Source organism: Eulemur rufifrons, chromosome 15 (assembly GCF_041146395.1).
Source record: "Eulemur rufifrons isolate Redbay chromosome 15, OSU_ERuf_1, whole genome shotgun sequence".
Classification (NCBI taxonomy): Eukaryota; Metazoa; Chordata; class Mammalia; order Primates; family Lemuridae; genus Eulemur; species Eulemur rufifrons.
The window spans coordinates 25,314,889-25,340,753 of NC_090997.1; the positions used below are offsets into that span (position 1 = coordinate 25,314,889).

At 34.5% G+C, this 25,865-nt stretch overlaps 1 protein-coding gene across 3 annotated transcripts in view; it reads right to left on the bottom strand.

Annotated features, from left to right (window-relative positions):
- Nucleotides 1–25,865, bottom strand: part of KHDRBS2 (KH RNA binding domain containing, signal transduction associated 2) — a 542,862-nt gene that overhangs the window by 34,933 nt on the left and 482,064 nt on the right. For all 3 annotated transcript variants that reach the window (XR_011235523.1, XM_069488012.1, XM_069488013.1), the window contains one exon: nucleotides 5,953–6,011. Coding sequence is in view for 2 of the 3 variants with exons in the window: in XM_069488012.1 (XP_069344113.1) it covers nucleotides 5,953–6,011 (59 nt within the window). In the remaining variant the exon portion in view is untranslated. The remainder of the gene's footprint in view (nucleotides 1–5,952; nucleotides 6,012–25,865) is intronic.

A 25,865-nucleotide genomic window follows, 5' to 3' on the forward strand; every position in this document is an offset into this window, starting at 1 on the left:
AGACTCATCCAAAACCATTATTGTGCCTCTGACAAATTAGAAAATATTTTAAAAATGCAGAAACTAATTTGGAATTCCTGTAAGTCAAATATTTATGCTCCAAAAATAAATTCAAGTCATTGGAAATGTAATATTAAATATTAATTTAATAATAATCAATTTAATATAAATTAAATATTTAATAAATACCAGTGCATTAAATATTAAATAATGTTTATAGTAAATAAGATAATTATATTTTGATAATATTAATTTATAATTTTAATATTTACATTTTATATTTACATTGTTGCCAGAAAAATAGTTTTAATATTCAATATTAAATTGTCTGCAAATATCTTGAATAATTTAATTGTGATGAAACCTAAAAGGATACACGATTTTCTCAAAGTCAACAGATCTGTTGCTTCAGTGATGAAATATGGGCCCAAAAGAGACAAACAGAATTTTAATTTGGTGATGCAAAAAGCATAACGTATGAAAATTCAAAGTGAAGTATTGCATTGAAGGATTGGATTTTTATTTCCTCTGGCTTATTTCAAACCATTTCTGGAGGAAGCCTAAATGAGAGAGTCCAGATTCCATCTTTGAGTCTTTGGAACGCAGGATGCTGCTATTCTGGAGAGCATGCCTGCTTCCTCGCCCAGTGCCTTCACCCGCCCCCACGGCTCTTTCTGCCAATGTGAGCAGGAGGGCAAAATGCCTGGGACAACTGACTGTGAGTCTCCTCACACAACTGTCCAAGTCTGGGGAGTTGCCAGGAAACTGAGAATTGAGGCTATTCATTTTGTAAAAATACAGACATTCCATTGGGATTTAGTATCTGTACTCACGATACAACTAAAATGTAGCAGAGGAGTCACTGATTCAGGATGGAAGTGAACAAATAAGTGGAGATAGAAGATTTATATTCTGGAATAATCATTACTGATTTAAAAGATTGTGCATAGTTCATTAAACATAAGCCATATATGTATATGAATTAATTTGTGAGGTATAGAAAATTAATGAAAAAAATCATCAATTGATATTTGACTTGAGTGGGTCTTTAAATCACTGCTCCACATGTACATTTATATTTTATCATCTGCCCATTTGGGTATCATGGGATGAGCAACCTATCACCAAGTACCTAATACCTAATATCCTGCTACACAATACTTAATACCAAAACCTGAGTGCACATAATACATATTAATTTAATTGAGCTTCAAGGTTACAATGCTAAGCTCTTACGATTCTCTGTTGTTTGACTGGGTCCTTGCTCTACTACCTGTACAGAATATGAAAACATGAAGATTCTCTAATTTTAAATCTCATGACCATACGAGATTGACATGCAAGTATTTTATTTTCTGGTTATGCATAAAAAAGGAGTATCCTCTTCCAAATAAACATATTATATTAATGGTTGATTCTGATAGCACTTACAAAAATATACTAAAATCTGCATTTTTTCCAGGTATAGTCTTAATGATTGAGAACTGGGAAAAAAACTTTTCTGCAATATTTTAATAAAACAGTATATGTTGTGTTCTCTTTTTTAAATTAAAATATGTATATAACATTTTATACTATGACAAAAAGTAAAGAATGAATAAATAGAGTAGTGTAATTCAGGGATATTTAAATTTTCTTCTTTTTGTTTACTTACATTTTCTACAGTGTATGTGTATTATATTTAGAGTAGAAAAAATCCTCATTTTTCAGATTAATTGGACCTATGTATCTGTTTACATTTCTAAACACCTATGTCAAAAAAGAATTCTTAAAAAATAAAATTAATTTCAGGTGTGCACTATTTAAAATATAAGTGTTTTGTTCAATTTTCCAACCCCTATTCTGTGGCTCAGTATGTATGATAACAACAGAAGGACTGTACATTCTGAGGCTAGAGGATTACAGGGCAGTGGGATGGGCCTTGGGCTGCTGGAATGCTAGCTCATGAGCAGCCTCCTTCCGCAACTCCACCGTGCTGCACACATATGATCGTTATCTACGAGATCTGCACCAAGAGAAAGGTTGCAATGCATCAGATTTCTTTGCCTCAGGCCCGGTAACATCAGTCCCCAACCCCAACAAAATAAGCAATTAAATTCTGTCCTGAATAATTATCCTTTCGACATAAAAATCAAGCAGCACTTCTGGTCAGGTGCGGTGGCTCATGCCTGTAATCCTAGCACTCTGGAGGCCGAGGAGGGAGGATCGCTTGAAGAGAGGAGTTTGATACCAGCCTGAGCAAGAGCAAGACCCCTATCTCTACTAAAAATAGAAAAAATTAACTAGGCAACTAAAAATAGAAAAAATTAGCTGGGCATGGTGGTGCGCACCAGTAGTCCCAGCTACTCACTGATGCCACGGCACTCTAGCCCTAGCTAGAGCGAGACTCTGTCTCCAAAAAAAAAAGAAGCACTTCCTAGATTAGAATGTATAGAGCATTGGCATATTGATATTTTCAATGAGAAAAAAAAACACCTTCAATGGAGGGATATTCTTGAACTTATGTCTATTCAGTAATGTTAGAAAATGATAATGGATCCTAGTTGCCAAAGAAGAGATCATGGCCCTAATGAACAATCTATTTTTATGCATATGTGTGTCTAGTCTTTCAACATTGAGAGTATGGCCAATCTGGCTGAAATTTTAGTAAGTTAAATAGGTAAATAAAAGTTACTAGGTAAGAATTGCTGCCTCACTAATATCTTCCTGACTCTGCCCTGATAGTCAAATCCCTTTCTATACTTCCTCATTACTTTATCATGAAGAATTTATTGACTGCTTTCCATGTGTACAGAATTGTTTGTTGGTAAACTGTAATTTGACCCAGAATGAAATATAATGCTCATGAGCAGGCATATCTTCTAAAGTAAAATGGATCGTTTCTCTCTAGACTTTGCTACTTCGCTATAGCAGGAGAATTAGGCAAGGAAGAAGAACAATGTAAGCCCCATCGCGTTACAGAGGTGAGCTCTGGCTCTCCTGATCGCAGCCCGTGCACCTCCGTTAGAAGGTTTGAGAAGCAATGGCAGTCACACACTTTTTGCAATTGCCTTACATGGTATTAACATTTTAAAATGTAAAAAACTGAGAAATAGAAATCTCAACTCTTATCACCAACTACCCCGTCAGATACCATCAAATTCATCCCTGCGGTTGCTTTCAGTGAATGTAATTCTGTAAAGTGAAGCTCATAAGTATGATCTTCCTGAAATTGATGTATCAAGTGCAAAAAATTATGACTGTACTTTGCAAATGAAAATTCAATTTGTCAAAAAGTGATTTATAGATGATAATATGTCTTCTCATGAGAACGTAAGCTTCAGGAAATTGTTCACTGCAGTATCTCCAGGATTGAGAACAGTGGCTTAAATGTGTTACCCATTACATAAATATTTGTTAAATGAAGAACATTCTCTGAACTTGTGCAGAATTACTGTATCATGCGGTTTAGAATCTGGTGCAATTTTTTATATGTATCCATAAGTTTCTTAGTAAACAGCAGGAACCAGGAGGGGAAGATATCCATCTTATACACCAAGATATTCCTTCCTAGAGCCTAGCAATGCCTGTATGCAAAAATTTCAGTGAATTAAGGAAAGGACCAGATTGGGTTCTATTCATCTCTCATCCTCAGTAACTAATTTTACGAGGCATGAAGCCTGAATCTGGTATGATTAAGAATGTGCTTGGGACAATAAAAATATAGCTACTGCTGTGTTGAGCTCGGAGCGTGCTTGCAGAGGCAGGTGGGATGCTCCGGAATGCCAGGCAATCTTGCACCTCGGCCTGGATGGCCCACTGGTGTGGCTTTGAAGAAGCCCTAGGTAATGGATGCTAGTTCTTTTATTAAACACCATCTAATGCCTTTGATCCCTTCCTTCCAGTGAGTGAAAAATATATAAAGAACAAAATTAAAGCTATCCTTTCTATGGCAGCTCACCAACTGAGCCAGACCTATGCAAACTTGTCCATCACCTATATTTCTGTGAAATAATTTCTGAAAATATTGTTTAATTTGTTTTGCAAAATATCCTAATCTTTTACAGCAGTGAATGATAGGTTAAGTTGGTGCTGGAGAGGCTGAGATTTGGGAGACAGTGAGCCTGGTGCTCATTTTGGATTAATTCTACATTTTTTTCCCTGTGAAATAGTATAAAAGACCTCCTTCCCCTTAAAATAGTGAAACAGCAGCTGGCAGGATTTAGAGAAATCCTCTAAATTTAGGGAGGAATATTTAAGATTTAGGAAGAAAGTTTTACGTTCTTCCTTTTAAACAAACTCAGGTTTAAGGTACCAGATTCTGTTCTTTTTACCAGGGTCCACTGAAATCTGCTCCCACCTTCTGATAAAAAAAACCCCGATACAATCATATACACTTGAATTCACATTCTTGTTCTGTCACTAGCTCTTTGCTGAACTGAGGCAAGTTACTTAATGCTCTAAGCCACATTTCCTCATCTGTAAAATGCATATGACAATGAGTATGTTCCCTACAAGATTCTAATGGGGATTAGATTATGAAGATATACATATAATTTCTAATAAGGATTACTTCCATAATCTCTAATCCTCATTATAAATTGTTTATTACAAAGCCATAATAGCTATTCCACGTGTGGCAGCATCAATTAACGGTATTCCAACCACTGATGAAAATGAATATAAAAACAGAAGTATAGCTACACTCTCATATTGACTTCATCTCTGTTGTTCAATTTCCTCATAAAAATGGAGATAAAATACTTAATATTTCAATTTATTTTAAAGAAATAAATGAGAAAATATACATATGTAATCAGCCTATGATTGGCAATGGTACGGTTTATTTTTCTCCTCTTCTGGGGTCAGGCTTATGTTAATTTGTTTTTGACTCTGGTTTTAAGGAGGACAGGATTCCTCCTTTCTTTCAGATATGTAGACCTGCCCTTCCCCATCTTGGTGCAGCGCACACACACTTTCATCATATGGAGCCCCCAACACACAGGCAACATCCATCGTCTCCTTTACTGCTCCCCATAATGAGGAATAGAGTGCCCTTGGTATTATTATTATTATTTTCTTTATTTCTTTTTTTTTTTTTCTCTAGAAACATGGTCTCCTCATGTTGTCCAGGTCGGAGTAGGGTGATTATTCACAGGCACAATCATTGAGCAGTACAGCCTTTAACTCCTGGGCTCAAGCCATCCTACCACCTCATCCTCTCTAGTAGCTGGGACTACAGGCACGTGCTCGGTAGCCTTGGTATCGTTTTAATACAAATTCAAGACTATAAACATTTAAATGAGTGTCATTTTTCAAGGTGGGCAACTGGTGATGCTGCATATGTATTCTAAAGAACCACAAACTACTCCTCAAAAATGATGTGCTATATTGATATATCATAGGCACTCAATAAATCTTTACTGAATATAATTATAATTAATTTCAAGTGGTATTTTAATTAAAGAATACATTTTGAAATTAAATAACTTCATAGACTGACATGCTTACTATCAATTCTTATGAGTCAATCATTATTTAGCCATGCATGCTAGAAAAAATAACTTGAAAGTTATTTTATAACAATTTCTGCCTTTAAAAGTTTTAAAATATTTTAAATGTATATTGCTCTGATGATCCTTGTGACAGCAGAAAAGACACAATATTGTTGCCAGATCAATGAGGCAGACAATGGACACAGTGAAACATATAAGACACTGTTCAGAATGCTCACTGCTGCTATTGAAAATGATCTATGATTGTGATTAATTGCTTTTGAAATTTTGATCAAAATTGATCTGTCTAATTTTCTGGCACTGGCTCTGTAAGTCAAATCTCACCCTGGAATTACATAAATCAATTTAGTCTGGACTTCTGTAAAAACTGGGGGGGAGGAAGCTAGAAATAATTTCTGAGTTGTCAGTGACAGATGGATGTTCTGATTTCAGAATGTTAGTAAAGAAAAGGTCTTACCGTAGCTGTCATAGGCATCCTCATTTACTCCATGACCGTAGTCATAGTACTCAGGCACACTGCAACAGATTCAGACAGCAATCAATGTTACTGTAATCAGGAGGAATCGACCCAGAAACGCGTGTGGAATATGAAGGCAAAATGTGTCTTAAGGTAACATCCCAGGAACTTCTAGGCATAAAACACAATCCTAAGGAAATCTTCAGTGAGAAAAATACAGGTTATTGACAGAGAGTGCTAGGACTTTTTCATGCCACCTCAGTACCTCTTTACCTTTCTCCTCCAATTTGATAAATCAAATTTCCCCTAAAACACAAGTTTAATACTTCAAAATATGTCAAGAGGAGAGTTATAACAGGCCTATTTCCAAGAAAGAAGTGCTATATAAGATGACAATCTGGTCAATCATGTATGGCTTTTAATGCTGTTGTCTTCAGAAATATGCATCAATTTCTTCACTTTCAAACACTAAAACTATATTTACACTCCCCCTCTACCCCTTCTACATCATGTCTGTGCACATCCCAAATATATACTTCCATATTTCAGTAACTGTCAAAAACGTGTTCTGCCTCCATTTCTTACTCAAAGGATACTTACTGTCTCCCCCCACCCTTAAAATTGTCCTCACTTTATCTTGCAGCGTCAGTTTCTCCCTTTAAGGCATCATTCCTACTAGCATCCAAACATCTCACGTATCTCCTATCCTTAAAATTCCCTCCCTCCCCCACATATCTCCTGACAACTATCCTTTTCTTTATCCCTTTATAGCAAAATTTCTTGAAAAGAGGGAACTCTGCTCATTCTTTTCACTGATTCTTTCTCCATATGCATTTGAAGACATCCAATCCTGTTGTTGTTCCCACGGCTCCACTGAACAGCTCTTGTCAAGATCTTGGTATTTTCAAATCCAATGGTCATGACTTAGTCCTCATTTTACTTTAGCCCCATTTAACACAGTTGATCGTTTCCTGCTCCTTCAAATACTTAGTTTGCTTCTGAGATCTCCTCTCTCAGGGGTCTCTTATTTAACTTCATTTCTTTATTCTTCTTTTCTAATAACTTCACACTTTTCCAATCACTTAATCCGAGAGAAGAATTTTTATTTTTTCTATTCATACTCCCTAGGAAATCTCATCTGACCCCATGACTTTAATACCATCTCTACTCTGATGGCTTCCAAATTATATCCCCATCATTGGCACCTGCCCACTACTCTGGTCTCATGTATCCAATTGCCGAGTGTATGTTTCCATTTGGATGCCAAACAACATATTCAAATACAAAAAAATTTTATTTTCTTTGCAACTCAGACCTGCTCCTTTTGCATTCTTCCCATCTTTATCAATGACAACACCTTTATTATTGTTTCTCATGCCAAAAACTCATGTCTTTTCATTTCTCTCACACCTAATGTTCAATCCAATAACAAATTCTTTCACTTCTCCTTGCAAAATCCATCCAGAATCTGAATATGTTTTCAAACATCTCCACAGCTGTGACTGTGGTTAAAGTTATTACCATCTCTCACTTAAACAAATACAACATCCTTCTCACTGGCCTCTGTACCCTGCTTGCTCTGTGTCTACTACCCACATAGCAGTCAAAGTCATTCTTATAGAAGTAAGTTAGTTCTCTACTCAAAATTCATCAATAGCTTCCCATATCCTTCAGGGAAAAAATTAAAAAAATTGTTATTTAGCCTACACAATTTGCCTCTCTAGAATTTCTCAGATCTCACCCTCCACCACTTTCTCCTTGCTCACTCTACTCAGGACACACTGGGCTCTTCGCTGTTCCCTGAAAATAACAAACTCATTATTGTCTTAGGGCCTTTTCATTTCTTATTTCCACTACCTGGAACATGCTTTTTGTAAATGTCCAATTGTCCCTTTTCTCATTCTTTTAGAGCTCACTCAAATGTCACTTATGAGAGGTTTCCTTGATTAACCTACTAGTTCTCACCCATCCTTACCTCGCTTTGTTCATCTCAACATTTACCAATCACCCCTGTACATATTATGCAAGCAAACATACAAACACACATTTGTTTGTTTACTTATCTGCTCTTTCTCACTTCTAGAATATAAGCTTCTTGATATAGGAACTTGGTCTCCTTTTTATTCATTTGCTCTCAATGTTCAAGGCTGATTTTCTAGAAAATGTTTGGCACATGATACCTGCTCAATAAGTATTTATGAAACAAAAGAATTAACTGTTCACAGGAAGATTAGACACCATTTAAATTAGTAACCCAATGTAACAAAGTCATAATTTTTAAAATACCATACAGAAAGTGAAAATTATTTTAATTTGTAAATATTTGGATAATGAATTCATATATTTTAATCTTCTGAGGTATCTATAAATATTTATGACACATTATATTTTCCCCTCAAATACACTCATTGGTTTAGAGTTAGATATCAACCATTGTCTTCCACCTGAATCTTTTTTATTTATATTATGTATTATATTCTTATTTGTATTACAGTGATTTGTATATATAGCATATTGTTCCTTATTACATGATTAACTATATATCATTTAAGAGTGGAAGCTCTTCTATTCATCTTTACAGTTTTTGGTTAACACAGACCTTTAACATATTAAGTATCCAATAAACATTTACTAATTTACAATTGTTTGTTTAGTATTCTCTTAGAGGATTTAGAAAGAACTGTTTTGGGTGTGATATGTGAGATTTGAGAAATTTGGAATGATATGGGGTGAAAATGCCCTTGTTTGGATTACAGAAAACCCAGCTAGAACAGAATTCATAAACTTTCTCCTTGTTCTTGCTGGCTAAGGACATAATAAAATAATATAAATGCATCCAATTGGATATCGGACAGAGGTGGGGGCTGGGGGGAAGGGATGCGTGTATACCCACCTGAATCTTAATTGAGAAATTATCTCAAGATTACTAATTCCTTTTAAGAATGTAAAAGTATGGCAAGAAAAAGGCTTAATATCAAAAACCCAATTATATAAGGGTAGATGATGGGGTAGAGATGCCAAAAGGTTAGATTGAAAGGAAAGACAGATACATCCCATTCTCTGAACATGGTTGTCAGTATCTCTCAAGGGAATTCCATAGGTCTCATTATATAAAGTACTTGATTTTTAATTGATAGTAAAGAAAGAGGAACAAAAAAAGAGAATAAAAGTCTATATACTATAGATAAAAAGAGAGACAGAAGGAAGTTTGGTCATCTTTATCTTCCTGGGAGGCAATTTATAATCTACTAACTTCCATTTAATTTAAGCATAAATAAGCTAAAAGAACATATTGCCTAGCTCAACCTTCATTGCCCAGGGTATTTATATAGAAACTGTCTAGGAAAAACGTATGGTAATGTGTTCTTCTCCCCATTCTTCTAATGACTTGAGATAGTAGAAAGCTAATGCCACTGGCTGGTTGCTGGAGGTTTCTCTCTTCTTTCACATATGTATCTTAATAAGAATGATGCAACCCAATTCAGAATCCTAATGTAGGTGTAACAAATTCCTGAGAGTTGTTACATTGATTCTCTAAATGATCAAGAAGTGGCAATCATAAGAAAATGATTTAACGAGCAGCATTACCATTTATGGGGATATAGAGAAAAACGGTGGCATTGACAGAAGCTTCTCCCTGCCTTAGTCACTATCAATACTTCTGTGAATAAGCCTCTGGTTATGTTTCCCAAAGTGTGCTGTCTGAAGGCAAGTAGCACCCGACTCTCTCTAGTGGCATGACTATTTAACATATTTCTCCCTTTTAATTTTAGTTAATAAAGATAAGGGAGAAAAAAAAGAACAGTCATGAACAAGAACATGATAAAGAAGCTGCAGTTATTGCCTGTCAAAAACGATACATACACACAAGACGGGATTTTAACTTTCAGAACACTAAAAAAGGGAAAATGGAACATATAAGATATTTGTAAAATAATGGATGATGTAAGATAATAAAAATGATGAATAATAATCATAATGGACTCTGCCAGAGTCTATACCTTTGCCTATTAAAATATAACTTCTCCGTTCTTCCATAGAAAAATGTTTACTTGGAGAAATGGCTGCACATGTCGTGAATACACTCCCCAGTCACCCTTTGAGCTAGATGCGCCCTTGTGATTAAGTTAGGGAACATGGGATGTGTGCAGAGGTGACGATGGCAATCGAAGCCATTTACAATTTAAGAAGAAGCTCCTTCTCTTGGATTTGTGCACCCTCACCTTCTCAGTTCATAAAATACATTCAAAGTGACGATCTAGCATCTACCATGCAAATAAAGACAGTGCCTGAGGAAGTCATGGACTGCAACACGGAAGAAACCTCTGCCTGTAAATGATCACATGGAGCAGACTTACTTTACACTACTATTTATCTTAGGGATTGTTAAAAGAAAAATAATTTCTTATATTGTTTCAGTTCAGTATGTAGAAGTGTGGAACTGCTATTAAAAGATCAAACTATGGGGCATTAGCTTAGTGGGAGGGTGGAGGCTACAAAGAAAAAGATATTGTAGGGTAGAAAGCTGATGGCCCTTGTTATGCCATTGCCAGTGACAATTTGGAAAGTAGGCTATAGGCCTGTGTATCCTTTAGTACTAGGGAAAAACGTTACACAGAGCTGAACCTTTAGAAAGGTTTACAAAATATAAGAGCTCACATCGCAGCAGGCCATGAAGAAATGAAGGTGAATAGAACTTTGCTAAGAGAGGCTCTGATTTATGGGTTAGTTTTATAATTTAAATTGATAGAGAGTTCAACAATCTGGGGCTTAACAGGGTAAGAAAAATCAGCTGCTTCTGTATTCCAATAGCAAGAGATAATGAATGTTGCTCAAATATGTCCTCACATCTTCCCATTAGACTTTGCTACCATGTATGATCCCTAGAACAATCCTTAGGTCCCCACAAACATGCCTCAGCAGGAAACATGCTGAAAAATTGTAAAGTCCTCAAGAGTTCTGCACCCAATTCAGATATGGCCATGCATAAATCCATTTATCCATTAAGATAAGGAAGAACCTTCTAGGAAATCTGGCATAACTCCCAGAAAAAACAACCAAGGTTGCCAGATGCACTAATCAGAAAAACTTATTTCACTGCTGTTGCTAGGTGTCTTTTGATCTCTGCTTGGCAGGATTTTGTGACTTTTATTGCCCACTGAGTCTTAAGTATTTCCTTCTTCTGTTTTCCTAATGGCAGTTTCTATTGCAGTTATTCTGTTCCTTTTTGACCACTTTATATTGGGTGTTTCATACGGGGAAGAGGGTTGAGAGTGGGAAAGATAATCTGTCTATCGTTTTACAGGTTGCCAGACTTCAAAGAACTACATCAGGACCTAAGGTAGAGGTCTGCATATTTCCCAGAGACCCTGGATTTTGAACTGGTTGCAGTAATTACAATTAAACTTGGATTTTCTTTGTTTGGAAGAAAGTAGGTATTTTTGTTTGTTTATTTTCTAATGGGAAGAAGGACGTGCACTCATATTTGGATGACTAGAGGGTTGAGCTATAGGAAGACTGCTTCTAGTTGTTCCTCTACAAACCCATTTGTCCCTTTTCCCATAAGAGACTGACCAGCTCAAGACTACATTTCCTAGTCTTCTTTACATTTGGGTGTGGTCATGTGCAGAGTAATGTTAGAAATTTTGTATGACTTGCTTAAAATCCTTGTCCTCTACTTTCTTTAAATTTTCCTGAAACTGGATGGAAATGGCAATCGCTACAGCCGCTTTAGAAGACCCATATTAATGATGGCATCCCACCAGTCTGGATTTCTGAATGGCGCCATGGAGCAGAGCTCATCTACCTGACCTAGTCTATTATGTATGAGAGATAAATGCTTCTCTTATTTGAGCCACTGAATTGTGGGACCTCCTTATTACAGAAGCTCATCCCATATCCTAAATAATATAGTATGCAATTAAAGAAATCCCTTGAGATTAACAGGCATTCAGTAAGTATCTGCTGAATGAATAAATAAATGATAGAATAAAAAGAAGTGAAAGAAGAGATAACTGTATTTCAGCAAGAATAATCTTACAACATTTTGCTGTAAAAATTTTTGTAGAATTTTGTGTATGCTTCAGAAGGGATGTCCGTCCACTTATATTGACATCAATGGGAACAGTAAAGGAATCACTCATTTCTTTTCTGACATAAATGAAATTCAGATTAAAAGTTTAATAAATTAACCTGATATTGTTTTTGGCTTTTTTATTCCACTTTTTAAATTAATTTTATTTCAATTTTTTGGTGCCTAAGGGCTTGAAGTCAAAAAGCCAAAATATCATGTAGAATTTTACTAATAATTAGATATTGTTTAAGTAAATGCAGTTAACATGGTATATCTTGATCTTATATATGTGCCAGTTGCTAGGAAAATTATATCTGCTATAACCACCAGAGTAATTAAGTTCCAAATCACTGATAATTACTGTAATTTTAATTAACAGCTCCATAATTGTAACAGTGTGTTTAGAAATCTTGAACACTATATTTTCTAAAATATAAGATGGAATAATAGTGAACTGAAAATTAAATAACCAGGTTGTGTTTATACAGAATTCATTTGTCCACTTTTATTCCTATTTCAACATGATTAAACAACATGATAAATGAAACAAATTTAATGAAATAGTAGCTTTCTGAAATAAAGAAATGAAGAGAGTCATTACCATATACTACTTTTTCTAGCCAATGTCATATGTTTTTAAAATTTATTTTATTATTTTATTTTACATATTAAGATAAATTATTTGTGAACATAACTCATAATTATTTCATGTCATTGGATAGTACATTCAGGATCTGCAGTTTGCACTACTGAATATATTTTTTTCCACAACTTTGCAGAAATTAAAAGGGAATAAAAAAATAGGAGAGGATAATTCTGGGCTAACTTCAATCAGCAATTTAAAATAACATTTTGAAAGATTTGGTGGGTATTGAGAGTAGTGCATAATTTAAGCGTGATGTTTTGGAAGCCAAACTCAAATGCATGGATTATTAAGAAGCAGGATTTGCTTATCTTTCTTTTTGCTACTATTTTAACAATATCTGCAGTGAAAGAAACTGCATCTATTAAATGCTGTTTCCTGATTGATTTCAATCTTTTTTTCTACCCCCTTACCACTTCTACCACTTAATTTTTAGAATTGAGAATTTTTAAATGAGAAGGGGCCTCAAACAACAAATGAAGTCATTTGTCCCTTTGAAATTCTTCTCCTTCTCCTCCCTTCTAAGAGGTAATCATAACCATAAAATATATATATTTAATTTTAATACTTCTCTGGCACTTAGTACACCCTAAGTACTGTTAAGAGCTTTATATACCTTGTCTTACTTAATCATCACAACAATTTTTGAGTCAGTAGTATTAGGCCAAGTATGGAAGAGGAAACTAATTTTTAGCTACATTATTTGTCCTAAGCTAACCCAGCTCTTCAGTGGTGAAGCTGAGATATGAACCCTGGTGCATCTGATTGATAGAGCCCTCATAGACAGCTTGCAACTTATCTATACATTATATGTATCCAAAATAACCACTCTCAACTTTGCATAACGCCAGATGAAAAGATGGGAAATAATTTACTTAAAGTTATTATGATCTTTGGCTAATTGTGATAAGGAAGATAAGTTGATCTGTGAACTTCCCCCTATATTTACTTGTCCTCCTCCTTCTCCAGAAAAATCCCAGGAACCATCAAGAATAAGAGCCTGCCTCAAACTCATATTGTTCTCAACACCTTCTCTCCCCTTTTCAATTATTTCCTCCCACAGGAAGCAAATCCCAAATATCCCTACAATGCCATATACCTCTCATTCATAGTGCTGTCATTGTTACAATTCCACCATTATATGTGCTATTATTTACTTGTCTGTCTTCCTTATTCAAATATGATTTCCATGAGGTTGGGGCTATTTGGATCGTCATTGTATTCCCAGGGAGTAACCCAGTGCCTGACATACAGTAGATGCTCAAGAAATATTGGCCAAGTGAATGATGTCTTGGAATGGCTGAACTTTATGGTCATTCTAACTCTAAACAGCTACCTTGTAACCTACAAGCATCATCCAACAATTGATTGCATTGATTACCACCCAGCTCTCCCTATGTACTCTCCCCTTCATTTCCCTTTCTATTTGGGGAATCTCATGCTATTTTATTCCACTGAGCTCTTAGCATTCATTTCTATTTGAAAAAAGCTCCGCAATTTTCTTTACCAGTTTTCTTGACTCTTCCATGACTTAACTTCAGTAAGAGTCAACTGTCTGACTATATGTAAGCAATGTTGTTATTGATACATAAGGAGTTACTACTGCCATTTTGTTATTTGTATTCTGGTTGTTTAGTCCTCTATGCCTTTCTTCCTTCCTTCTCATCTTCCTTTGTATAAAAGTGATTTTCTCTGGCAGCATGTTTTAATTTCTTGCTTTTTATTTTTTGTATACCTGTTACAGGTTTTTGTTTTATGGTTACCATGAGGCTTGCAGATAACATATTATATCTGATTATTTTAAACTGATAACAACTTAACTCTGATTACAAAGAAAAGAAAAAAAAAACAAGGAAGCGAAATAAAAACCAAAAACTCTACACTTTAATTCTTTCTCCTCCACTTTTTGACTTTTTTTGATCCCTATTTATATATTTTATACTGTCTATAACATTGAATTAAAATGGAGTATATTTTCTAATCAAAAGACATAGGATGGCTGAATGGATTAAAAAAACCAGTATGTAACTATATGCTGCCTACAAGAAACTCACTTCACCTATAAAAATACACATGGACTAAAAGTAAAGGCATGAAAAAGAATTCCATGCAAATGGAAACCAAAAAATAACAGAAATAACTACTCTTGTATCATATAAAATAGATTTCAAGACAAAAACTACAGAAACAGACAAAGAAGGTCATTATATTATGATAAAAGAATCAATCCAGAAAGAGGATATAACAATTATAAAAATATATGCACCCTATACTGGAGCACCCAGGTATATAAAGCATATAGTAGAGATAAAGGGGCAGATAGAACCTAATACAGTAATAGCTCTGTACTTCATCACCCCACTTTCAGCGTTGAATACATCATTTAGACAGAAAATCAACAAAGAAACATTGTACTCACTCTGCATTATAGACCAAATGAACCTAATAGACATTTAGAGAATATTTCATCCAGCAGCTGCAGAAAATACACGTTCTTCTCCTCAGCTCATGGAATATTCTCAAGGATAGAAAATATGTTAGGTCACAAAACAAATCTCAAAAAATTCAAGAAAAAATTGAAATCATATGAAGTATCTTTTTTGACCACAATGGAATAAAACTGGAAATCAATAAGAAGAGGAACTTTGAAAATACATGGAAATTAAACAATATGCTCCTGAAAGACCATTGGGTCAATGAAGAAATTAGGAAGGAAACTGTAAAAATTCTGGAAACAAATGAAAATGGAAACACAAAATAAGAAAATCTATGGGACACAGAAATAGTAGTAGTAAGAGTAAAGTTTACAGTAATAAATGCCTACATCATAAGAGTAGAGAAACTTCAAATACGCTAGCTAATGATGTATCTTCAAGAGCTAGAAAACAAGAGCAAACCAACCCCAAATTAGTGGAAGAAAAGAAATAATAAACATGAGAATAGAAATAAATGAAATTGAGGCTAAAAATGTAAAAGATTAATGGAACAAAAAGTTATTTTCTTGACAAACCTTTGGTCAGATTAACTAAGAAAAAAGAGAGAAGACCCAAATAAACAAAAATCCAAGGTGCAAAAGGAGACATTAAAACTAACAACACAGAAATTCAGTGGATCATTAGAGACTATTATGAGAAATTATATGCCAATAAATTGTAAAACCTTGATAAATTCCTACACATATACAAGCTACCAAGATTGAACAAGGAATAAATTCAAAACTTGATTAGAACAATGACAAGTAATGAGATAAAAGCAACAATAAAAGTCTCCCATCAATGAAAAGACCAGGATCTGAAGTCTTCACTCCTGAATTTTACTGAACATTTAAAGAAGAACTAATACCGATCTTACTCAAAACTATTCCAAAATATTGAGGAGGAGGGAATACTTCCAAACACATTCTGTGAGGCCACTATTACCCTGATACAAAACAAACATACAAACAAACAACAACAACAACAACAAAAAAAAAATCAGAGAAAGACACAGCAACAATAAGAACAATAAGAAAACTACAGGCCAATATCTCTGATGAGCATAGATGAAAAATCCCAACAAAATATTAAGACTAGTAAACCCAATCAATAACACATTAAAAAGATCATTCATTATGATCAAATGGGATTTAACTCAGGGATGTAAGGATGGTTCAACATATGCAAATCAATAAATGTGACACATTACATCAACAAAATGAAGGACAAAAACCATATGATCATATCAATAGATGCCAAAAAAGATTTGATAGAATTTAGGATCCCTTCATAATAAAAACTCTCAAAAAACTGGGTATAGAAGGGACATACCTCAACATGATAAAAGCCACATACTATAAACCCACAGTTAGTATCACACTGAATGGGGAAAAACTGAAAACCTTTTCTTTAAGATCTAGAGCAAGACAAGGATGCCCACTATTGTCACTTTTATTCAACATAGTACTAGAAATTTTAGCCATAGCAATTAAACAAGAGAAAGAAATACAGGGCATCTAAACTGGAAGGGAAGAAGTCAAATTATTCTTGTTTGCATAAAATATTGTCTTATATTTAGAAGAACCTAAAGACTCCATCAAAAAACTATTAGAACCTGATAAGCAAATTCAGTAAATTTGCAGAATACAAAATCAACATACAAACATCAATAGCATTTCTATATGTCAACAGCAAACAGTCTGAAAAAGAAACCGAGAAACTAATCTCATTTACAATAGCTACAAATAAAATTAATGAAATAAGTAAAAGATCTCTACAATGAAAACTATAAAACATATATGAAAGAAAATGAAGAGGACATACAGAAAATCAAAACATATTATATGTTCATGGATTGGAAGAATCAATATTGTTAAACTGTCCATACCACCCTAAGCAATCTATAGATTCAGTGCAATAACCATCAAAATATCAATGACATTCTTCACAGAAATAGAAACATTAACCATAAAATTTATATGGAACCACAAAAGACCCAGAATAGCAAGTCACCTTGATCAAAAAGAACAAAGCTGGAGGAATCACATTACCAAATTATACTATGATAGAAAGTTATAGTAACCAAAACAGTATTGTACTGGCATAAAAACAAACATATAGGTTAATGGAACAGAATAGAGAACCACAAATAAATCCATGCATTTACAGTCAAATCATTTTCTACAAAGGTGCCAGGAACATACATTGGGGAAAGAAAAGTCTTTTCAACAAATAGTGCTGGGAAAACTGGATATCCATATGCAGATGAATGAGACTAGACCCCTCTCTCTTGCCATATAGAAAAATCAAATTAAAATAGATTAAAGACTTAAATCTAAGACTAAAAACTGTGAAACAATGAGAAGAAAACTTTGAGAAAGCATTCAGGATTTTGGTCTGGGCAAAGATTTATTGAGTAAGACCTCAGAAGCACAGGCGAACAAAGTAAAAATGTACAAATATGATAACAAGTTAAAAAATCTACTTCACAGCACAGAAAACAATCAACAAAGTAAAGAGACAACCCACAGAATGGGAGACAATATTTGTAAACTACCCATAAAATAAGGGGTTGATAACCAGAATATATTAGGAGCTCAAAGAACTTAATAGGAAAAAAAAATAATCCTACATAAAAAATGGGCAAATATTAAAAGCCTTCACACAATAAAAGCAAAGCTGATACCTTTGGAGAAATTAGGTTAGACAAATAAGTGGGGGAAAAAATTTGGGACAAATGGAAAATACCAAATATGAAACCTTTTAATTTCAAAGTAGGGACTCAAAGAAATTAGAAATATTTTACCTCAAAATCTATTTCTTTTGACTTAATTTTGGATGACTGCCATAAAAGTAATGCCTCAAAGCTATCTTTGGGTGGTGGGTGGGATTTACATCTGTAGAGAATCTCCATTAATACAGTAAGGCCTTTCCATATCTGATCTAGAGAAGATTAACTAAGAGTCTCTACCCCTTTCCCCACAGACTTAAGAGAGGATTGCCAGGAAGATACCAGGACATCTGGTAGCAAAATTTTCTGAGACTATTAGTCCCTAGTTATGGAGTATATACCAACAGAGACATAATTAAAAATCTGTCTGTGACTCTAGGACTGATCACAGAAGAAATGGAAAAGAGCCTTAGGGTTCAGCAAAGACCCTTCAACTCTCCAGCTCAGGTAGTCCTAGACAATCATCAGGCAGTGCTAGATTTCCTATTGGCTAAATGAGGGGGAGTCTGTGTGGTGTTAAACACTACCTGCTATATCTATATAAATATTTTAGGAAGAATGAAATCTGAAAACAAAAACTATTTCCCAATAAGCTATGTGGCTACAACAGGTCTCTACTAGTGACCTCATGCCTTATTCATTATTTGAGTTATTCACTTGGATCCCATAAGACTTAAGATCAGTAGTGCAGGAGCTCCTGGAGCTAAGATTCTCACTTATTAGGGTTCATTATCTATCTAGTCTGATGTTCACTTAAGTACTATGCTAAGACTGTAAATTAGAATACTAATGTTCTTGTCATGCAAACCTTCAGTCTGCAACCGGGCACCTAGGAATGAATACTTGAAGACAACTGCAAAATGGTTTCATTCCTCTCACCCAGGGCTCAATTCCAACTACACCCCTTGTCAGCAGGAAGAAGCTAGATTGGTTATCTACCCTTTTCCATTTCATTAGCCCACACCTCAGGAATGAGGTGGGATCAAGCCCTGGGGGGGCTGAAACTGTCCTTTATAAAATTAATAAAGGCTGTGTGGGAACTGTAATAGGGGCCTAAACTCTGCAAAAGTATAGGCATAGAAATTTATACACACACACACACACACACACACACACACGTATAAAACTAGCCATTGTTCCCTAGTTTGCTTTCCTATAATTGCTTACTACTGGGGAGTCACATAGCTGATGGTCATAAGGATTCTTAGCTTTCTTCACTGTTCCCATAGATAACAGCACCCTTGTGAAACCTAATGCTTGTCTTTGAGATATCTTCCAGATCCTGCATTCTTGTTGACCAAATGACCCAACCAGACCAGTAGATCATATCGTGGAACTGACTCAACTGGCCGTGCAAACCTCTACCTGGGAACTGACTCAGTGTAAGAAAATGACTTCTGCCTCCCAATCCTATGAGTTCATCTCCAGTCATTCAAAAGACCCAATTCCCTAGCCTGTTGCCCGTGAAACTATCTTTAAAAACCCTGGCCAAAATACTCTCAAGAAGACAATTCTTCCTGTCTCCTTGCTTAGCACCCTGCAATATTAAACTCTTTCTCCACTGTAAAAAAAATAAAATGAGCAAAATATCTGAATGGACATTTCTCAAAAAAAGACACACAAATGGACAAGACGCATATGAAAATATGCTCAATATCACTTAGTATCAGAGAAATGGAAATCAACAATACAATGACATATCATCTCACCCCAGCAAAACTGGCTTTTTATCCAAAGAAACAGGCAAATGCTGGTGAGGATGTGGAGAAAGGGGCACCCACCTACACTGTTGGTGGAAATGCAAATTAGTATAGTCACTGTGGAGAACAGTATGGAGGTTCCTCAAAATCTAAAAATATAGCTACCATCTGAACCAACATTCCTACTGCTGGGTATATATCCAAAAAAAAGGAAATCAGTATATTGAAGAGAAATCTGTACTTTCATGTTTATTGCAGCACTATTCACAAAGCCAAGATACAAAATCAACCTAAGTGTCCATCAGCACATGCATGGATAAAGAAAATGTGGTACACATATACAATGGAATATTATTCAGTCATAAAAATCAGTGAAATCCTGTCATTAGCCACAACATGGATGGAACTGAAGCATATTATGTTAAGTGAAATAAGCTGGGCGTAGAAATACAAATATCACATGTTCTCACTCATATGTGGGAGCTAAAAAGAAATTCGACTCATGGAGACAGAAAGTAGAATGCAAGTTACCAGAGCCTGGGAAGGGTAGCAGGGAGGGAGTAAAAAAGTGAGAGTATTTAATGGGTACAAAAATACAGTCAGATAGAAGGAATAATATCTAGTATTCAGTAGCATAATAGGGTGACTATAGTTAAGAATAATTTATTGTATATTTTAAAATAACTAAAAGAGTGAGATTGTAATGTTTCTAACACAAAGAAATGATAAATGCTTTGAGGTGATGGATACTCCAATTACCCGTATTTGATCATTATACACTGTATGCTTGTATCAAAACATCACATGTACCCTCTAAACTATTATGTACCCATAATAATCAAACATAAATTTTTTAAAAAAGAAAACTGTAACTATGTGAGGTGATGGATTGGTTAATTAGACTGATCATGGTGATTTATAATGTGTACATATATCAAAACATTCAGTTGTATACTTTATTTATAATTCCTATTTGTCAATTACACTTCAATAAAACTGAAAAAAAAATTTTAAATGTATGGGAGAAACTAGAAGTTTTGAGTTGTTTGTATTAGGAAAGGTAGATTTGGCTCTTAACTCCTAAGTGACAGACAAAAGAAGCCTAGAAACTGTGCTAGGTAGTTTGAGGCCTGGATTTTAAAGTATGGGGAGTTTGAGCTTATTTTTTCCTTTACTATTTCTCATGGGAATCAGGATTAAAACCTTTGCCTTCTATTTAGCTACAAAAATTGTGAGCACATAAAATCAGAAAATCATTCAATAAATATTCATTGAGTACCAGTACTATTCTGGGGATACAAAGGAAAAGATACATTAGCATACTGCTTAGATATGTTGGAATAAAATATGTATAAGCATTGCCAGGTATGCATGAACAGATGAATATCATGAGTTTTTTCAAGTTGCCTTCTCTCCATTTATGCAGCAAATTTTATTGAGAACCTATTATTAACATGTGCCAGACACCATTCTAAGGACTAGAGGATACAGTAGTGAATAAAATAGACAAAGATGCCTGCCCTCATGGAGTTGACAAACAAATAAACAGGTTAAAAAAATCCCAAGAAAAAAGAGAGCATAAGTTAAATAGTTATAAGTGCTAAAGAGAAAAGACTAAAGTTGAAAAGGGAACGTTAATTTTTGGGCTGAGGGTAAAATTATAGTTAAAGTGGTTGAGAAAGTCTTTACCGATGAAGTGATATTGAAAAAAAGACCTGAAGGAGTTAAAGGAACAAGCCACGAAAATTTAGGGGAAGAACATTCTAGGAAAAAGGAATAGAAAGTATAAAAGCTTTGAGGGTGTTGAAGGAATGTAAGAAAGCCAGTGTGGCAAGAGCTGCAGGAGAAGAGGTGGGGGTTGAGGGGTACAGTTTCTTCTCCATGCCCACTCTCAAGTGCAGTCTTTCCCAAGGCTGTCTCTTGAGCTCACATCCCCCCTCTCTATGTTCTTCGCCTTTACCATGAGATCCATTCCCAGCACTTCATTGACCACAAACTCTCAACTTCCATAAAGAAGTTTCCAATATAAAAAATTGCAATTATTAGAATCTCCACAATAACATCAAAGTAGCATGACTGTTTTACAGTATTGGTTGTAATATTGTAAAGGTAAAAAAGAAAGTACATTTTTCATCCAAATTTTAAAAGTGAATTATTTTAGTTAAATGCAAAGTAAAAGTAATTTAGGAAAACATTAATTTATTTGCAAGTGACCTAATTAAAGCAAGCTTGAATTTTGATAACTAAATTGTATAAATGAGAGATGGTCTCTGAATCCACTATCATGATTAATACTATATTATAAGTTAGTATTAATACTAACATTATAAGTATTAGAAGTGAAGATTCATGTGGTATTTACTGGGCTGCTGCTGATTGATTTTAAGGGTTTAGAAATGAAATACTTTGAATCACTAAACCAGGTGGGTATAAAACACAAGTATGATATATCCAGTCATAAGGGGAAAGCACAGGAAAGAATATATATACTCTATGTAATTGCTAGTTATGAGCAAATCCATATACATAGCTTAAAATTCTTAAACAATCTCATCTTTTTGGACTAAAATACAGCTACCAATGCTACTGGAATGAGTAAGATATTTAAATACAAAAATGTATAGCTTAAATTATTTAGCCACCATTCTGAGTACATATACATTTCATTTTTCATTCAAGACTTTTTCCATTTAGAAATTGGCCTTTATTCTGAGTACAGAGAATTAAACCATACAAGTTAATCTTTCTGATATTAGAAATTTGTGTTCATATGTATGATGATTTTCTATGTTGAGAATTCACTATCATTACATTTACAATTTTAGTAAATAAAAAGTTGGTCTGAAAATAAACTATACTAAACCCTTAAACTCTCTGTAATAACCTTTATTTTATACAATTCAAGGACAGAGATAATTGCAATAGATTTTTAAAGAAATGGAACTCTCTTGAAAGGTTTTATTCAAAAATTTTAAAATGTATAATTTTGTCTACTCAAAAATATTAAGTGAAATATATTGTCTTTTTACACGTACGTGTTTCAACCAAAGGGCAAGTACTCTTCTCCATGCTCAAATATCAATGGTTTCCATATAGCTCTAACAAAGGCAAGATCAATGATTCAGATTCTACATTTCTAAAGTATTTTTGAAATTTCATCAAGATTGTATAAATAATTTCAAGATATTTTTGAAATTTTATTATTGTATTATTTATTCAATACATTCAACCAATAGTGTTACATAGGAAGCATTGTGCTATAGAGCAGCCATGTTTGTGTATAAATAGAACATAAATTTGTCTTCCAAAATAAGTAAACTAAATACATTAAACATAGATGTTTAGGTAGATAGGTAGATAGATAGATAAAGAGATAACAATAACTTCCTGCAGTTGTTTTTCTGGCAAGTTTGTTTTGAGAAGGTCAAAAATATAAATCTCCCACTCAAAGGTAACTCATAGTGAGACAAGAATAGTCCATAGTTTCCAGGGTAAAGAATAGTGAGGTCTCCATTCTCTGATCTATTTGGAGGAAAATCAATATTTCTTCTAAAAATGATATACAGAATATCAAAAAAAGGGTATTTAAAATTAAAATTGAGAGCAGCTATTTTCTGTTTTAAGAGCACATCATTTTGGACAAATCATTTAATCTCTCTTAACTCTAGTTTTCTCACCTTTAATACAGGTGATAATGATATCTACCTCAAGTATTAATGAGATAACCTGTGATAAGCCCCATGATAAATGCCTAGTACACATCTGGTGCTCAATAACTATTTATATTAATAATAGATGATCATTCAATCAATGAAGGCACAGACATAAAGCTCCTCTTTTTCATATTCATAAAGGTTGCAGTGCTGAGAGAGATTTCATCATCTTGAAATATTCTGAAACATGAAATAACCATGCATACCCTCTTAAGTTTCAGTTGATGGTATTTAATGTTCACAGGATGAAATATAGGCTTATTATTTATGAGGGAAGTGACATATTTGTTCTGCTCATAGATTAGGGATCAAGATAGATGATCTATACAAGGCATCTGGTATAGAATTATGATCAGCTTTGCAATGATCTTTATAGAAAATGGATATTTTAACCTCATGCTCCAAATGAGACAGAATTATATTTACATGTTTTTGCTTTTTGGATTTAACACTGTACATACATTTCTGCAAATGGTCTCCCTTTATAAACTCTCTTTAATCATTTATTTTTAATTTAGCTTGTATGTTTATTTACTTTGACTAATATATAAATGAGGGTGAGCAATTTTATAACAAAACCATTAATCTTTTGTTTTATTCTGTGGAATTATCATTACAACATAACAATTATTTTCCATAAATGAGACCGTCACTGACTGATTAATTATGCTCAGTGGTACATGACATTATTAAATGAACTGTTACATGCCTTTGGTATAAATACGTAGAAGTTATTGAACCCTAGTTTGAAATGGACATAATCTTTAACCACAAACACATATTTCTTTAGCTGACTCATAATTCATGAGTATCAGTAGGATTTCAGTGCTGTAAACATCAGTGTAATTTCTAATTATTTCAATACTTTAATTAATCTGTGAATAAATTCATTGGTGCAAGCTGCACTATGGCTATGTGTTAATAGTGATTTATATTCTTCCTCATTCAAATCACAATTGGAATCTCACTTGTGCTGTATAATGCTCCCAAACACTTGCTACCCATTAAATACAGGGTTATTTTCATGTACCAGACTTTGGAAATTTAAATAAATATAATAGAGTCAGAGGAAAGAATACGTGAATTGATAATGATTCTGTTTTGACAAAGGCCACATTTATCCAGAAACTCTGGGCATGTAACATAAGTCAAGTGAGGCTTTAACTGTTGTGATTAGAAGTGTTACGAAGCCCGCTTACTAGTAAAAATTAGTAACAATGCTGAATTACTGCAAAGAGAAAAGAAATCAGAATTTTAACTGCTGTCTTCATGCACCACAATAGTGGCATGCTTTGAACTGAATTATAATTTTGTATTTTCATGTCTCCCTTTACTCTAATCCCGACTTTGAGTGATAATTCCTTAGCACAGAGCATAGATACCTTTTCTATCTTATAATCACCTATCTAGCCTCTGCTCTATCACTCCCCTCTTAACCTACCTCACACCCAGACATGATGGAGTATCTCCCAAAGACATAAAATCTTTCATGATCCTATGCCCCTGACCGTGGTAATCTTTGTTTAGGTGGAACTTCCCTTACTTCTTCGTTGTCCTCCTGGGATCCAGCTCAGTGTTCAGCTTCTTATAAGGATTTACCCAATCTCCCAGGCAAGGTTCTCACCCTTTCCCTCTTGTCTTCTGTAAGACTTTGCTCACATCGTCCTGTAGACCAGCTCTCATTGTAATAGGGCTCTTCTTTTAAAAAAATCAATGTCTCTTCCTCTAGCACATTGGTTCTCAATATCTGGTGTATATAAGCATCACAGGATACTGTCCTAAAAAATGCAAATTCCTGAGCCCCATTCTTCAGATTCTGATCCAACTGGACTCAGCAGGGGTCCAGAGATCTGTAATACCATTTATGATGTTTCTGATACAAAATTTCAGGTTAATATTCTGTAAAGAAAACAAATGACACTAACTGTGAAAAAATCAAAGTCCAGGCTATGCTTTGTTTCTGTATACGTAGGTCCAGAATAGCGATGTTCAATGAATTTTTGTAGAATAAAATGAATAATTTAAAAAAACTACATAATTTCTGTGTTAATAATTTGTAAACTTCCTGAAAGTACAGCCATGTAGATTTGTGTCTATGTTCACAACTATTCTCATGAAATTTTAATTGGTGGTCAATGTCAATGTAATGGTTTCTCCTGAATTTTGTTCTTGGTATTCTGTTTGCCTAAAAACTTCCTTGAAAGGTACTTGAATAAAGAAATAAATATAAGATGTGCCGGAAGTATAACTAGTATGCTTGTTTTAAGAATTCGTATTCAAGGCCGGGCGCGGTGGCTCACGCCTGTAATCCTAGCACTCTGGGAGGCCGAGGTGGGTGGATCGTTTGAGCTCAGGAGTTCGAGACCAGCCTGAGCAAGAGCGAGACCCCACCTCTACTAAAAATAGAAAGAAATTATATGGACAGCTAAAAATATATATAGAAAAAATTAGCCGGGCATGGTGGCGCATGCCTGTAGTCCCAGCTACTCGGGAGGCTGAGACAGGAGGATCCCTTAAGCTCAGGAGTTTGAGGTTGCTGTGAGCTAGGCTGACGCCACGGCACTCACTCTAGCCTGGGC